The 13,205-nt window shown below is 50.4% G+C and overlaps 1 protein-coding gene across 3 annotated transcripts; it reads right to left on the reverse strand.

Annotated features, from left to right (window-relative positions):
* Nucleotides 1-40: 40 nt before the first annotated feature.
* Nucleotides 41-12,829, reverse strand: DNAL4 (dynein axonemal light chain 4). 3 transcript variants are annotated; one of them, XM_051961996.1, is made up of 4 exons: nt 11,945-12,829; nt 2,116-2,327; nt 1,615-1,698; nt 41-1,128 (listed from the first exon to the last, which is right to left on the reverse strand). In XM_051961996.1, the coding sequence occupies exons 2-4, from the start codon at nt 2,179-2,181 to the stop codon at nt 964-966; spliced, it is 315 nt and encodes a 104-aa protein (XP_051817956.1). In that variant the 5' UTR covers nt 2,182-2,327; nt 11,945-12,829; the 3' UTR covers nt 41-963. The 3 variants fall into 3 exon arrangements, with proteins under 3 accessions (XP_051817956.1, XP_051817959.1, XP_051817958.1); XM_051961999.1 differs by lacking the exon at nt 11,945-12,829 and adding an exon at nt 2,953-4,642; XM_051961998.1 differs by lacking the exon at nt 11,945-12,829 and having other exon boundaries at nt 2,116-4,642.
* Between the last annotated feature and the right edge of the window lie 376 nt (nt 12,830-13,205).

The following is a 13,205-nucleotide window of genomic DNA, read 5'->3' on the forward strand; positions in this document are numbered from 1 at the left end:
CACAGCCCTCAACCCAAACTCAGAAGCATAAGGACCAAAATCTGTTTCTGGTAACTTTAATCATAAAAACCAAAAACATTCATATAAATAAAACTGTTGTGTAAAATACAGTTAGTTCTTCTTTCTACTAAATACCCTCTCCAACCCACGCTCAAAAAAACACATAGAAAACCCAAGACAGAGAAATAAGTTGTACAAATATACAGGGTCCCTGATGACTAAGTAGCAGCAGCCTTGGGGGCCCACCCGGGAGGGCAAACCAGGCCGCTGGCGCCCCCTCCGTGACTTGGGAGGGTTTCCAGCCTCCCCCCCCTCGGTGGTGGAGGTGTGAAAAGGCTGACCTGGCCTCCTGGAGGGAGGCGAGGAGGAGGGGGGAGAGGCCCCCAGAGGGGGTGGCTGCTTCTGCTGCCAGTCTATTTAAGATGCAGTGGGTGAGTAAACTAGGAGGTCACGTGGGGAGGTCCTGCTACTTCCCTTCTTGGGGGACAAGAAAGGGCAATAATCCCTTGTCCGCCCGGAGGAGAGGTTCAGTCTTCACTGGCCAGTGAAGACGGAGGGAAGCCGCCCTGCAGGCAGGGGGCCCAGAGGCGCCGCTTGGAGGGACCCCAAGCCTCTTGAAAGGCTGCAGGAAGGGAAGCTGGGAGGAGCCCCGGGCAGCTCTGGGCCCCCTCCCTTCCCAACTGGCTCAGGCTCCGCTCTGGGGGCTCCTTCCCTGCCCACTGCCCCGGAGCCTGCTGCCCCCATATCCCAACTCTTGGAGTGAGACGGTAGACACTTGGACACACACACAAGCACAAGTAAGGCACCCAGGTGCCAGGGGAAGTGCCCACAAAGACACACAATACACACACGGAGAGAAAGAGAAGGCCCCGGGGCTCCCTCCCAAAGCCAGGGCCGGCCTGAGGCTGCCCTGCCCCGGGAGAGCCGCGGGGCGGGGCGAGGCCGGGAGGGGCTCGGCCTGTGTCAGGAGCACTTCCAGACGCACACGGCCAGCGTGCCGCCGAAGTACAGGTACAGCAGGTTCTTCACCTCGTGGGTGATCTCGAAACCAAAGCCCTCGCCGATCACCACGTGCCAGGAGGAGCCAAATTTCTTGTCCATGGTCTCTTTGATCATCTTGGCAGCGCTCTGTGAAGGGCGGACCGGCGTCATGGGAGAGTGGGGCAGCCGCGGAGGGCAACCCAGCCCCTCTTCTACACCCGGCCACCCCGTTTGATAGAAAAGCGCAGAGCCATGAGGCTTCCCGGGGGTCCATTGGGGGGGAGGGGAGAGGGCTGGACCTTTCTGTTTTCCTCCCTGGCCGGGCGACAGGCCTGTGTTGACCCTGCCTGCCCATGGATGAGGTGAACCAGCTGGTTCTCTCGGGGATCTTTCCCTTCAGAGCTCCCACCCACTGTGGTTCCAGTCCCCAAACCCTCCCCAGCTTCCCGGTGACTTTGAAGGGGCTGGCCCCTACTGGGCCCGGCATTGGCCAGGGATCCCCGAGGTTACTGGAACTTGCTTCAGAAGAGCCTGGCATGAGAAAGAGCCTCTCTCCTTTCCCCCATCATCCCCACTGCCCACCCGGAAGTTCAGGGGCCCGGCCTCCCGCTGGGGCCCTTCAGGGACAGATACCTCATTGTTGTTGGAGTACTTCTCACAGGCGGTGACACACAACTCCATGGTCTCCAGTCTCATCTCCTCTGGCATGTCCGAGTGCTGGGGGAGGAGGGAAGGACAGACAGACAAGGCTCAGCACAAGATGCTGCCAGGCCAGCCAGCGCCCAGCTTAAGCCGGTTGGTCAGCTACTCTGAGCACAGCTGGGGAGAGAAAGCCCCAAAGCCTGTTGCAGAGATGATGCAGGGAGAGCCAGCGAGGCCATGCGGGGAGACTGAGGCACGGGGGCTTCCTGATTCAGCCAGGGTCACAGATGGCCGAGCCAGGAGCCAAGCCCAGCACCTCACCCATAACCTCTGAGCACGTCTGAATCCTGCATCAGAACGGAGGAAAAACCTCTCAGCCCAGAAGAGGCTCCCTGGAGACCGAGAGGGGGCTATCCTGCAAGGTCGCTCTAAGAGGGCCCGTCCCCAAGGCTGCCCCTTGAGTGGCCTTTCTCCTCCTCTAGCACAACTTACTCTGACCAGAGGAAAGATCTGTAGTCTCTTGTAATCTGTGTCATCCTTCTTTGTTTCTTCTCCCATGATCCTTCCACTGTGAACAGCTGATGAAAGAGGAGCGCTCCTGGGGAGGTGCTAATGGTAGCAATTAGGGAGAGCCAGGAAGGCTAAGGAGGCAGGCCCAGCTGTCTCAGAGGCAGGAGAGAATGCTCCCCCCCAAGGGGATGCCGCTGAAAACAGGAAAAACCAGTCAAAGAAAGTTGATTTTAAAACCACAAATCACAGATTGGAAAGGTGGCAGAAGCTCTCTGATCCCCCGCCCCCGTCTGAACGCCTCCACCGTCCCTTCCCAAATGGCCAACTTGTCTGCAGATCGGAGGATGATTCAACACGAGATGCCGAGGCCCGAGGAAGAACATACTGAGACGCTGCTGTGAGCCCACGCTCTGAGGAGACAGAGCTTGACTATCAGCCAACGGCACTCTAAGCAGTCTAGGTGACGGTACGGGACAATCCATCAAGGAACAAACAAGCCTCCGATGTGCCGGGCACCGTGACTCCTCCGGGAGACTTGGTCCTAATTCCTATTGGCAGAAGCCATGGGCAAGGAAGAGCAACGGGAAGTGCAACTGGCTCTCTGGTGAACTCTTCAGCCCTCCTGGTGCAGCTGGACTAATGGGAGTGCTAGGTCTGGCTCCACCGTGGGCGTCTAACAATGTTAGTCAAGTGGGGATAATATGACCTGTTCTGAATGCCTCGCAATAAGGGTGAAATGAAAGAGTGTATGTGTAAACATAATGGAATCCTGGCAGGCAGGTGAGAGACCAGAGCTTTATCTCCAGCCCCATCACTTACCCAACTAGGGGATCTTGGGAAAGTCCCTTATTGGGCCTTATTTGTTAAAAGAGGAAGCTCGACTATATATCTTTGGAAGTCTCTTTCGCCTCTAACGCACTCCAGAATTCCATGGTTATGAACAGCAGGAGCAGCAGCAGTAATATTTATCCAAATGTTTCTTTGAGCGGACTGACTTGCATCATCTCCACCTTCTTCATCAAAAATGTTGCAATATATATTGGATTTAACATATATTTCTACCATGTTTAACATGTATTAGACCACTTGCCATCTGGGGGAGAGCAGTGGGAGAAATGGGGGAAAAAATTGGAACGCAAGGTTTTGCAAGGGCTAATGTTGCAGAATTATCTGTGCCTATGTTTTGAAAAATAAAAAACTTTAATTAAAAAAATGTTGTGACAACCCAATGGAGTCTTTTCCTTAAATTCACTATTGTGGCTCATGGGTTCTTTACAATAATAATTCCTGACAAACTGATACATACATGGCATTTTATGGTGACAAAGCACCTTCTCTTTCTAACCCATCCAGCTGCCATCCAACCCATCTCTGTCTTCACCTTCACTGCTAAATTTCTTGAAAATGTCATCTACATTGGACGCCTCCACTTCCACATCTCTCATTCTGTCTCTGATGTTTTACCACCTGGCCTTTTCAGGATCCCTTTTCCTTATCTCTGCAGAATCACACTGTTGACCACCTTGTGTGACTCAATGTCCTCTCCTCATAAGGTCTCCCTCATTCAATAAATCTGGACTTAGTGCTTATACTAAGCACTCTTCTCGTGCTCTTCTAGACTAGTCTTCCGACTCTTCTCCAAGTGCCTCTTTTCCACTTCCATGGTGACTCTCTTCTCCTCAAGACGTTCCTGGGTCCTTTTCTCTTTTTCTTTCCTTTGGCAAATGCTCTCTTGGTTTCAGTGATCATCATTATGCAAACAACTTCCCAAACTCTTTCTCCAGCCCTTCTGAGAACTAAACTTAAATTCCCATCTGTCTACAGATCGGCCATCCCAATGGTACCTCAGCACATCCAAACACAGTCATTCCTCTTCATGGTGTCACTATTTCTGTGTCCCTCACACATGATTCCTAAGCCTTCTCTGTCTCTCTCATCTTTCCCAGATGATCAGCTACCAATTCTTCCTGCACAATGTTCGTTGCCGGCCGCTTCTGCTCGATTCCCAATTCCAATTAGCCTCATGCTTCCACCCACCTTTCTAAGAGCCTTCTAGGAGATCTCTCGGCCTCCAGTCTTCTCTCCAATCCAGTTTTCATTGTGCTTTGAGACTTATCGTCTATCTGCAAAGATCCTGTCACATCCCTGTTCCAATGATCAGTGCTTTCTATTCTGTTTTCTGAATAAGGACTTCTAGTCGGCATTCTAAGCCCTTGGAGAACGGGGACCGCCCAGCTCTCCACTCTTACAGGGTCACCCAAGTCCCGTCTAACTCTCTCGTTACATTCTAGGCAAACTGGACCACTTTGTACCCTTAGACATCACCTATACTCTGCAACATTGGAGCTTTTGTTCACACTGGTCCCTGTAACTCTCTTCATTTGTTCAATTCAAAAATCCTTGGACCTCCATCAATAGCAGTCTTCCCTGTCAGAGGTTACACAACACACCGTGTGTAACTCTGATGCTCTTGAGTGCTGTGCTGTATGGTGGAATCAGTTAAAACTCAGGTTCAACGGCAACCTCAGACACTCAGCAATCTCTGTGTGCTTCCATTTCTTCAGACATAAATGTTGAGTTTGATAATTCTTATGGTTCTCTTCCAATCCCAGATGGGGCATTCCCTCCATCCATGCAATCTGCAATCCCCTCTGTAATTCAGTCTATGGTCCAGTAGTGTCAGAGTTTATACACCGTGAGCATAATGTTCGAGGTTCCAACATCCTCTCCCTACTATCTCATCAGGTGAGGTCTCTAGAGAAAGATATTGGTCTATCCCTGCTAGGCTGAAAGCCAATCTAAATTTTCTATCTTCCCCAGGCAAGACTTACTATAGTCCTACACACAGTAGGCATTTGAGAACTCTGCCCTCGGTGACTGATTCCTCAAACCTGAGAGGCTCCGGCCTTCCTCACTTTACCCTCATTGACTCATCACTCATGCTCCAGGCTGTTCCAGGTCCTCCACATCTTTCTCCCTTCCTGCTTTCCAGATTCCTTTTATGTACCATCTTCTTCCATTAGAACAAATTTCTGGAGGATATGAATTATCTCATTTGTGTTTGTACCAGCAGTGTTTTGCACAGTAAATACTTCTCTTGTCCCCTCCTCTCTCTCTCTCTTCCCTCCCATTCTATGAGAAGTCTCTGAAGTGGCCCAGCCTTCCCAACAGGAAGGATGCATGGGGTGGGAGCCATAATAATCTTGCACAGTGGCTAAGCAACTCATTCTGGCTGCGCAAGACAAAGGGTTGCTTCAGAAGGGAGAGTTATTAGGCTAATATACTTCAGGCAGGAGTTGATTAAATAGCCTTCTCTCCTCCTTGCTTCCCGCTGACCTCCGGTGCCATGATATTACTTGGCCAATAAAGGACCATCCTGAATGGCTGGCTCCCTCCTGGATGCTCCATCTTCTCCCTGGCAGCAAGGGAGCAGGTTGTGCTTGGGAGCCTGGCACAGGGAGGAGGCTTTTTCAGCAGCTGGTTCTCTCCTTCCTCACTCACCCTGTGAACTCCAAGTCCACAGGTGAGTACCGTCAGCTCTGCTTTTTCTCCACCGATGCTCTGGGCCGAGTCTTCTGGATGGAGCCCGGGACTGTTGTCCATGGTCACACTCAAGGCTGGTAATTTCCCAAGTAAAATCTTGCTTGACTCCTCAGGATTCTCATCTCACCAAAGCCTTTCTCTTCATTCATGTTAAGTCACACCTCTCAGCCAGTCTCCTAGTTCTTTACCTCTACCTTCCCTTCATTAATCAAGGTTCCAACCAAGACTGACATCAAGGTTGGCAGCCTGCTGGTGTTCCTAAAACGCTCAGGGCCATCCAGACATCTGGATACTGGGTATCCTAGGAAAGATCCATCAAAGATGGCAGCTTCCGTTTTTCCTCCTAATAACTCAGATTTGCTTAGCATGCCAAAATGTTGATCTCACCACTCTAGGAAGTACAAGGTGCTACTCCTACTATCTCCTTTTTAAAGACAAGGAAACCAAAGGTTGGAGACATTAAGGGACTTGTCACACGGCTGTAAAGAGGGTGAACTCCACTGTCTTCATCTATAAAATGGGGTCAGTGACATAGACTCTATCTCACTCACAGGACAGCTGTAAAGAAAGCACTTTGTAAACTTAAAAAAAAAAGTGTTGTCAAGATGTCAGCTATGATGATGATTGATACTCCCTGATTTTGGGCAAGTATCAACTTCTTTGACTTGGTTTCTTCATCTGTAAAATAGGAATGTTACGCTTTTGCCCCGCGTTGATGATTGACTCACTGACCTTGGGCAAATATCCATTTCTTTGACTCAGTTCCTTCATCTGTAAAATGGGAATGTTACAATTTTGCCTCGCGTTGATGATTGACTCACTGACCTTGGGCAAATATCCATTTCTTTGACTCAGTTCCTTCATCTGTAAAATGGGAATATTATACTTTTACCTCACATTGATGATTGACTCACTGACTTTGGGCAAATATCCACTTCTTTTGCTCAGTTCCTTCATCTGTAAAATGGCCTCATGTTGGGGCGAAGATAGTACTTTCTACACTGTCAAGTACCAGATAAAAAGATCAGGCCATGATAATAAGATGGACTCATTTATGACTTTCTTTCATTCCCACTGAATGATACTAGATTTAATTTGGTTAAAAAAAAACAAAACAAAATTTCCAGTAAAAATAAACTTAGGCATCCCACACAGCACCGAAGTGAGAAAATGAACTCTCCAAAGCCCTTTGGGTCCTTACGTGTAACTAGTTCTTATGGGCTGAGGAGGCCAGAATGGAATCAGGTCAGGCTTAAAAGAAAGCACTTGAATAATTTAAAACCTAACCGCAGCCTAATCCCCATTACTTCAGGCTCTCCCAGAGCCAGTCTCGACAGAATCCATCACTGTGCCTGAAAACCAAGCCTCCATGGGTCCTCATCCTCTCTCCTTGTGATCGTTCTCATCGACAGAGTCTACCCAGGAGCTCTTTCCAACAATCCTGGCAATCACTGCCCCATAGAAAGGCTTCTCCTAGGCAACAGGAACCAGGAGATCAGACTCTACGAATCTCAGACACTTCAAAATGAAATCTAGCTCTCGTGATTGGGGAGATGCTTAAAACACTGCTTAGTTTTGTTTCAGAGAAACATCAGGCAGACAATATTACAAACCAGAACTGTTATAGGAGCTAAAAGGGACCTGGGATACCCAAACATGTATTATGAGCAAACAGCATTTATTAGGCACCATTTGTGGCAGACCACCTACTTCAATGCCATCAGAGAACAGGAGAGAGAGCAGAGGCTTGGGGGTGGTGAGCACTGGGCAGGTACTCAAGTGGCCAGCAAGGGCCAGAGGGGGAGCAGCCCCTCCGGGCTTTTGGTTGCCCATCTCTGTTCTCATTCAGTCATGTATATATGGCAGCCAGAAATGAAATGCTTCTATTTCAGAATAGCCTTTCCTCCATTTCTCTCCATTCACCCTAGGGCCAGGCTACAAACAGACTCAACCTCACTGACCATTCTTAACTATAAGAAGGATATTTTTATAGATTTAGATCCTTAGAAGCTCTTGGAGCACACTGTCAGCATTCTCTCTCTCTCTCTCTCTTTAATGCAGAACTCCCAGAACCCTTAGGAAGTGATAATCTGATCATTATATAAAGTACAGACAAGGCTAGCCCAGGTCCATGTCCATTCTCGTCCATCTCCCTGGAACCACATATTCTCATACACAAACCCATAATCCATCTCTGGCGATACATCCCCTCCCCTCTTCCCATCACCCTCTGGTTAAACATTAGGGGATGCAAAGAAACACAGGACATTAAGGCAGACACCACAAGGATTCTTTAGAATTTCAGAATCCAGACAGAAATCAAAAGACGACCTTCAACTGCCAGTTACTAGAACTGGGCGATTGGAGGAAGGGGGTTGACAGGACCACCCACTGCCATAACTGTCCCCTCCACATCATCTTTTTGAAGGGATTAAACACTTGTTAAACAGATGATTGGTAGTTCTACGCCCTTGTGCTGGGGTGAGGTGGGTGAGAGCAGTCTGAAGTTCATGCTCCTCATACGCAGTCTACCACTGGGTCAGGAGGGGCTGCCCCCAGGGAGCTGTGAGGTTCCCTCTCCACTTGTTAGTCTGTAAGTCCAACATAGAGGACCATTTGTCAGAGATCAAGGGATCATGAGTTTTGTGAGGGACCTTATTGGGATCTAGACCAGGGGTCACTAAACCATACCTAAAGATCCCTACCAGCTCATAGTGACCTAGTTTTAAAGTGAAATCCTGCTTATGTTTTATTTAATTTGTATTTCCTTAAGCGTTTCTCAGGTACATTTTACTCTGGCTCAGGTCTCACCTCCAGGAGGCATTCAATGGGCCACATCAGTGACATCTCTGGTCTAGCCCAATTCCCTCATTTCACAGATGGGGGGCAGCAATGGCTTGACTGTGCCGATTCCAATTCCCACTTTCCATTGAGGCAGAGCAGTCTGCTGAGGGGCAGATTGGGCTGGAGGACATCTGAAATCTCTCCCAGCTCTAAAACTCTGGGAAGTTGGGGAACTTCCTCCCTCCTTCCAAGTGTCCTCCTTCCCTAGTCAAATACCCTCCCTGGCTCCCCATCCCATCCTGCCCTGTACTGCCTCTCCACTCCCAGAGCTGCCTCTCCCATCAGAACAACACTGACTGGACACCAGTTATGTGCAGGGCCTTGTGCCTTCCCACTCATGGCCTGGTGCCCTTTCCACTGGGGCATGTTTCAAGAAGGTCCAGTCTTTCCACAAGCTCTGCCTCTTAGGGTATAGAAAAGCTTGTATAGCTTGTACAGAAAAGCCACAGATAACCCAGAAACAAGGTAGAACGTGATTACGGGAACTGGGGTAAGAATCAGGAAAAGTACGAGTCAAAAGCACAATGAGGATTCATAGAAGTGGCGTTATGGCCGGGCCTTGTGAGATGGGGAGAATGGGGAGGGGAGAGCATCCTAGATGCAGATGAAAGTAGGAGCAAAGCCCTCCGACAGAGGGAGACCACAGGGGACAGTCAGGCAGATGCACTGGGCTTTTTAAACAGGCAACAGAGAGTCCTCAAAGGCTTCACATCATCAGAGTGATGTTTGGGGATGGATTCCAGGCAGAGTTGGAGGTTATTTTGACAACGGATTGGAGATAGGATGAGGACCTGCCTTCAAGGGATGGCAGGGGGACAAAAAGAACATCTTGGGCAAGATGTTTCTGTTCAGAAATGGACTGGATCAGATGGTTTTTGAGCTCTCTTCCAGTTCTATGCTAGCTTCCCCCCACTCTGTGGCTTCCCTCATGTACCTTTATCCAATTACATGCAATGGATCAGTACCCTTTTCTCACCTGCTTTCTTCAGTTATTATTATTAGCATTAGGATATTTCCCCATGGTGGAAACAACCATCTCTTCCCCCTGTGTACCAAGGGCATACAACACATATTCGGAAATAAGTATGTGAAAGATACATACATGTACTTCGGAGATCCTGAGAACTTGGAGAATTAGGGTCACAGATTTAGAGTTAAACCTTATAGGCCACTAAGTTCAACAACCTCACTTTGCATATCGAGGAACTGAGGCACAGAAAGGCTAGGAAAATTGCTCAGTCACAGAGCCAAAAAGTAGCTGGGGCAGGATTTAGAACCTAGCTCTCGCTGACTTGAATCCTAGCATTCTCTCTCTTCTACCTGCCTGCTGAAGCAGGTGGCCTTTGAGCTGAATCCAGAAAGTTACCAGGGATTCTAAGAAGCTGGCAAACAGAAGCTAGAGGGGACAGGTTGTACAGTCCTAGAAACGGGGGGTGGGATGTTGTGGAAGGGAAAACGGTTAAGTAGGCCAGTCTGGCTCAAAAAATCTGTGAGGGGGAGTGATGTGTAATCTGCTGGAAAGATAGGCTGCAGTCTGACTGTGAAAGGCTTTAAATGCCAAACAGAGAAGTTTGCATTTTATTCTCCAAGTAATAAGGAACCTTCTTGAGCCAATAGTGAGACTGGTGCTCAAGGAATATCAATTTGACAACTGTCAGAGGATGGACTGGAAGGGACAGAGATCGGATACAAAGAGACCCATTAGGAGGCTCTGCTGAAAGTCCTAGGAGTGGGAGAAACTGAACTGGGATGTGGGAATGGAGATGCAAGAGAGGTGGTAGGGGAAGAATCAGTTACATTGACAACTGATTAAATATGGAAGGTAATAAGAGTGAAGCAGTATCTTCAAGGCTTTGTAGGTGGGTCACTGGAAGACTGGTAGCATATCCAGCAGGAATAAGTAAGTCAGGAGAGGTGGACTAGGGGGAAAGAAAACGTTCCACTTTGGCGGATTGCATTGGAGCTCCCTAACTGACAGGAAGAGATTCAAGCCTCCTACTTGAGAGAAATGAGAACTGGGTTTGCAGAGCAGAGTCTTCTGCAGAGAGATGATGACTGAACCAATGGAAACGGATGAGATCATCAAGAGAGACAATGGAGAGGGAGGGGAAGATCTGGAGAGGGAGGGGAAGAGAGAGAGAGACAGAGAGAGGAGAGAGAGAGAGGAGGGAGGGAGACAAAGAGAGAGATACAGAGAAACAAAGACAGAGAGAGGAGGGCCTAAGACAATGCCCCAGGGGTCGCATCCACAAGTAGCCAAAGCCACAAGAGTACCCAGAAAAAAAGATGTCGCATATTGCAGAGGTCTGGATTGAGTACTTTCAGACTGGAAGAGAGCCAGTCAGATGGCAAGAGGCTGAGAAAAGAACAGGATATTAGAAAAGCGAAACGGGAAAATGAAAGCAATTTCCTGTTGGTGGAGGGAGGTGGAAGCAAGGTGGGAAAGTAGAAGCAATGGGAGGGAAAGTGGAAATAATGATGGCTGGGGAGTGAAGCCAGGCTTGCAGGCCGAGAAAGCAAAGAAAAAGATATTAAAGAAGAGTTTGGGGAGAGGGGAGATCAAGTGAAGGGACGGTATTTTACAGGGTTACTAGGAGAGGACAAGTCTGTAGGCAGAGGGAAGAGAGGAGAAAATTTAAGAAGAAAGGATGATGGAGGAGCCAAGTTGTCGGTGAGAACAAGAGAGCAGAGGCCAAAGGCACGAGAAGAGGGGGAGAGAATTCAAGATGACGTGGATAGGAAATGAAGGGCTGAACAAGGGAGAAGAGTTTATTGGATGAAATGAATTAGGCAAAAATCAGGACGAGGGCGTCTTTGGGGAAGGAGCCTAAGTAGCGTTTTGGACACACAAGAGTCTCGGGGTCATAAATCTGGAGTTCGAAAAGCTGGCTAAAGCACCCCCTCTTTTTACAGATGAGGAGACTGAGGCACCAAGTGGAGAGAGGGCTTCCGGGGGTCACCCAAGTGAGTCGCCCCGCGGAGTTTGAATCCGGGTCACGGATTTAGGGATGGACGGGACGTTGGAGGACTTCTAAATCAACCCCCTCATATTACAGACGAGGAAACTGAGGCACAGAGTGGCGAAGGGGCTTTCCCGGGGTAAGCGGCCCTGGCGAAGTCGGAATCCAGGTCACCGATCTGGGGCCGGCGGGGGCGGGCCCCTCGTTTTACAGACGGATAAACTGAGGCCCGCCGAGGGGCAGCGCCAAGCCGGGGCGGTCAGCCAGGCGGCTGGGGGTGCGGAGGGTCCCCCCGGCCGCCCGGACCGGGGCTAACGGTCGGCGGGCGCCAGGCAGGCAGCCGGGGCCTTCGAGCCGAGACCCCGCAGCTCCGGGGGCTCCGAGCCCGGCGCCGTGCATGTCCGGGGCGGGGGCCGGACACGGCCGCGGGGCGCCCTCCCCCAGCCCCCCGGGGCCGCCCTCACCTGCTCCCGCCGCCGGGGCCCCGCACCGCCGCAGCCGCCACCCTGGCGTTGTCAAGGAGGGAAACAAGATTGTCTTAGCAACCGGCACAGGAAGTCCCGCCTCCGAGGCGAAGCTTTGGCAGAGGCCTGACAGATTATTGGTGTCCTGGACTGTCAATCATCCGGATGGACCCTCGACTTAGAAGGCCGAAGCTTAGAAAAAGGGAAAGGGGAGGGGCTTCTCTCAGAGCTGCCCTAGGCGCGCCTGAAGAAATGGGCGGTAAATCTCCAACTTCACTAACTTCCACAACCCTTTGTTTGGAGCATTCAGTGCGCAGGCGCGGCCCAGACCCTGCCCTCAGGAAGCGTTCACCGGGGTCCCTGAGCTTGGACCTAAAGGATTTGGTTACAAATCCTGGCTTTCTCCTGTGCTGACTCCGAGGCCTTGGCGCATTTTTTAGCTTCTGTGGCTGCCACGTTTTGTCCTCTGTAAAAAGGGTCCCTAGACTGATCCCGCCGTTGTGGAGAGCGAGCGGGCAGTGTGCCCAAAGGGCGTAGAACTGCGCCCCCTCTGTGTCCCGGAGCCTCACTCCTGGGTCCGCTCCCAAGGAGCTCCTCAGGGCGGGAAAGGGACCCCGGGAGCAAAAATGCGGGAACCGGAAGCCGGCTCCCGCCCGCGGGGGACGGCGGCGTCGGAGCGGCTGATTCAGAAACGCCTGGAAGAGTTACCCGCACCGTGCCGAGGGAAACCGGCAGGAGCAGGACGCGGCGTATACAGTAACAGGAGGCGGCGGCGTCCGGCTGTGCTAGGCTTGGCTCTCAGCGATTTAGTGATCCAGAGCAGTTCTGAGGAACTTTGGGTGGGAAATGGCACCTGCATCCCGAGAGAGAGCGAGAGAGACCGGGTCGCAGCATCCTATTTATATCTTTTCTTCTTTTTTTTTTTTGATTTACAGTGGTTTACAGGAAGTCTGCTCCCAGAGGCTCATTCTTTGCGTCCCTCCACTCCACAGACCCTGGATTGCGTAGTCCTGGTTCCTCTTTTTTCTTTTTTTCTCACTCCTTCCAATTTCTTGGCATTTTAGTTGGTGCTTCCTATTGATGACAGAGGACATCTTGAGTGGCTGATGATGGTGGAGTGGTTGTTGTGGCAAGTCATGCACAGAGTGTACATGTGGGGGCTCCGCTCCATTTCCGCGGCTTTTCAGTGGGGTTTAATATGCACTTAGTTCTGGGGTTCTAGGGTAACAGCAATCCTGCTTAGAGTGCTGGAGCCAGAGTC

This window comes from Antechinus flavipes, chromosome 5 (assembly GCF_016432865.1).
Source record: "Antechinus flavipes isolate AdamAnt ecotype Samford, QLD, Australia chromosome 5, AdamAnt_v2, whole genome shotgun sequence".
Classification (NCBI taxonomy): domain Eukaryota; kingdom Metazoa; phylum Chordata; class Mammalia; order Dasyuromorphia; family Dasyuridae; genus Antechinus; species Antechinus flavipes.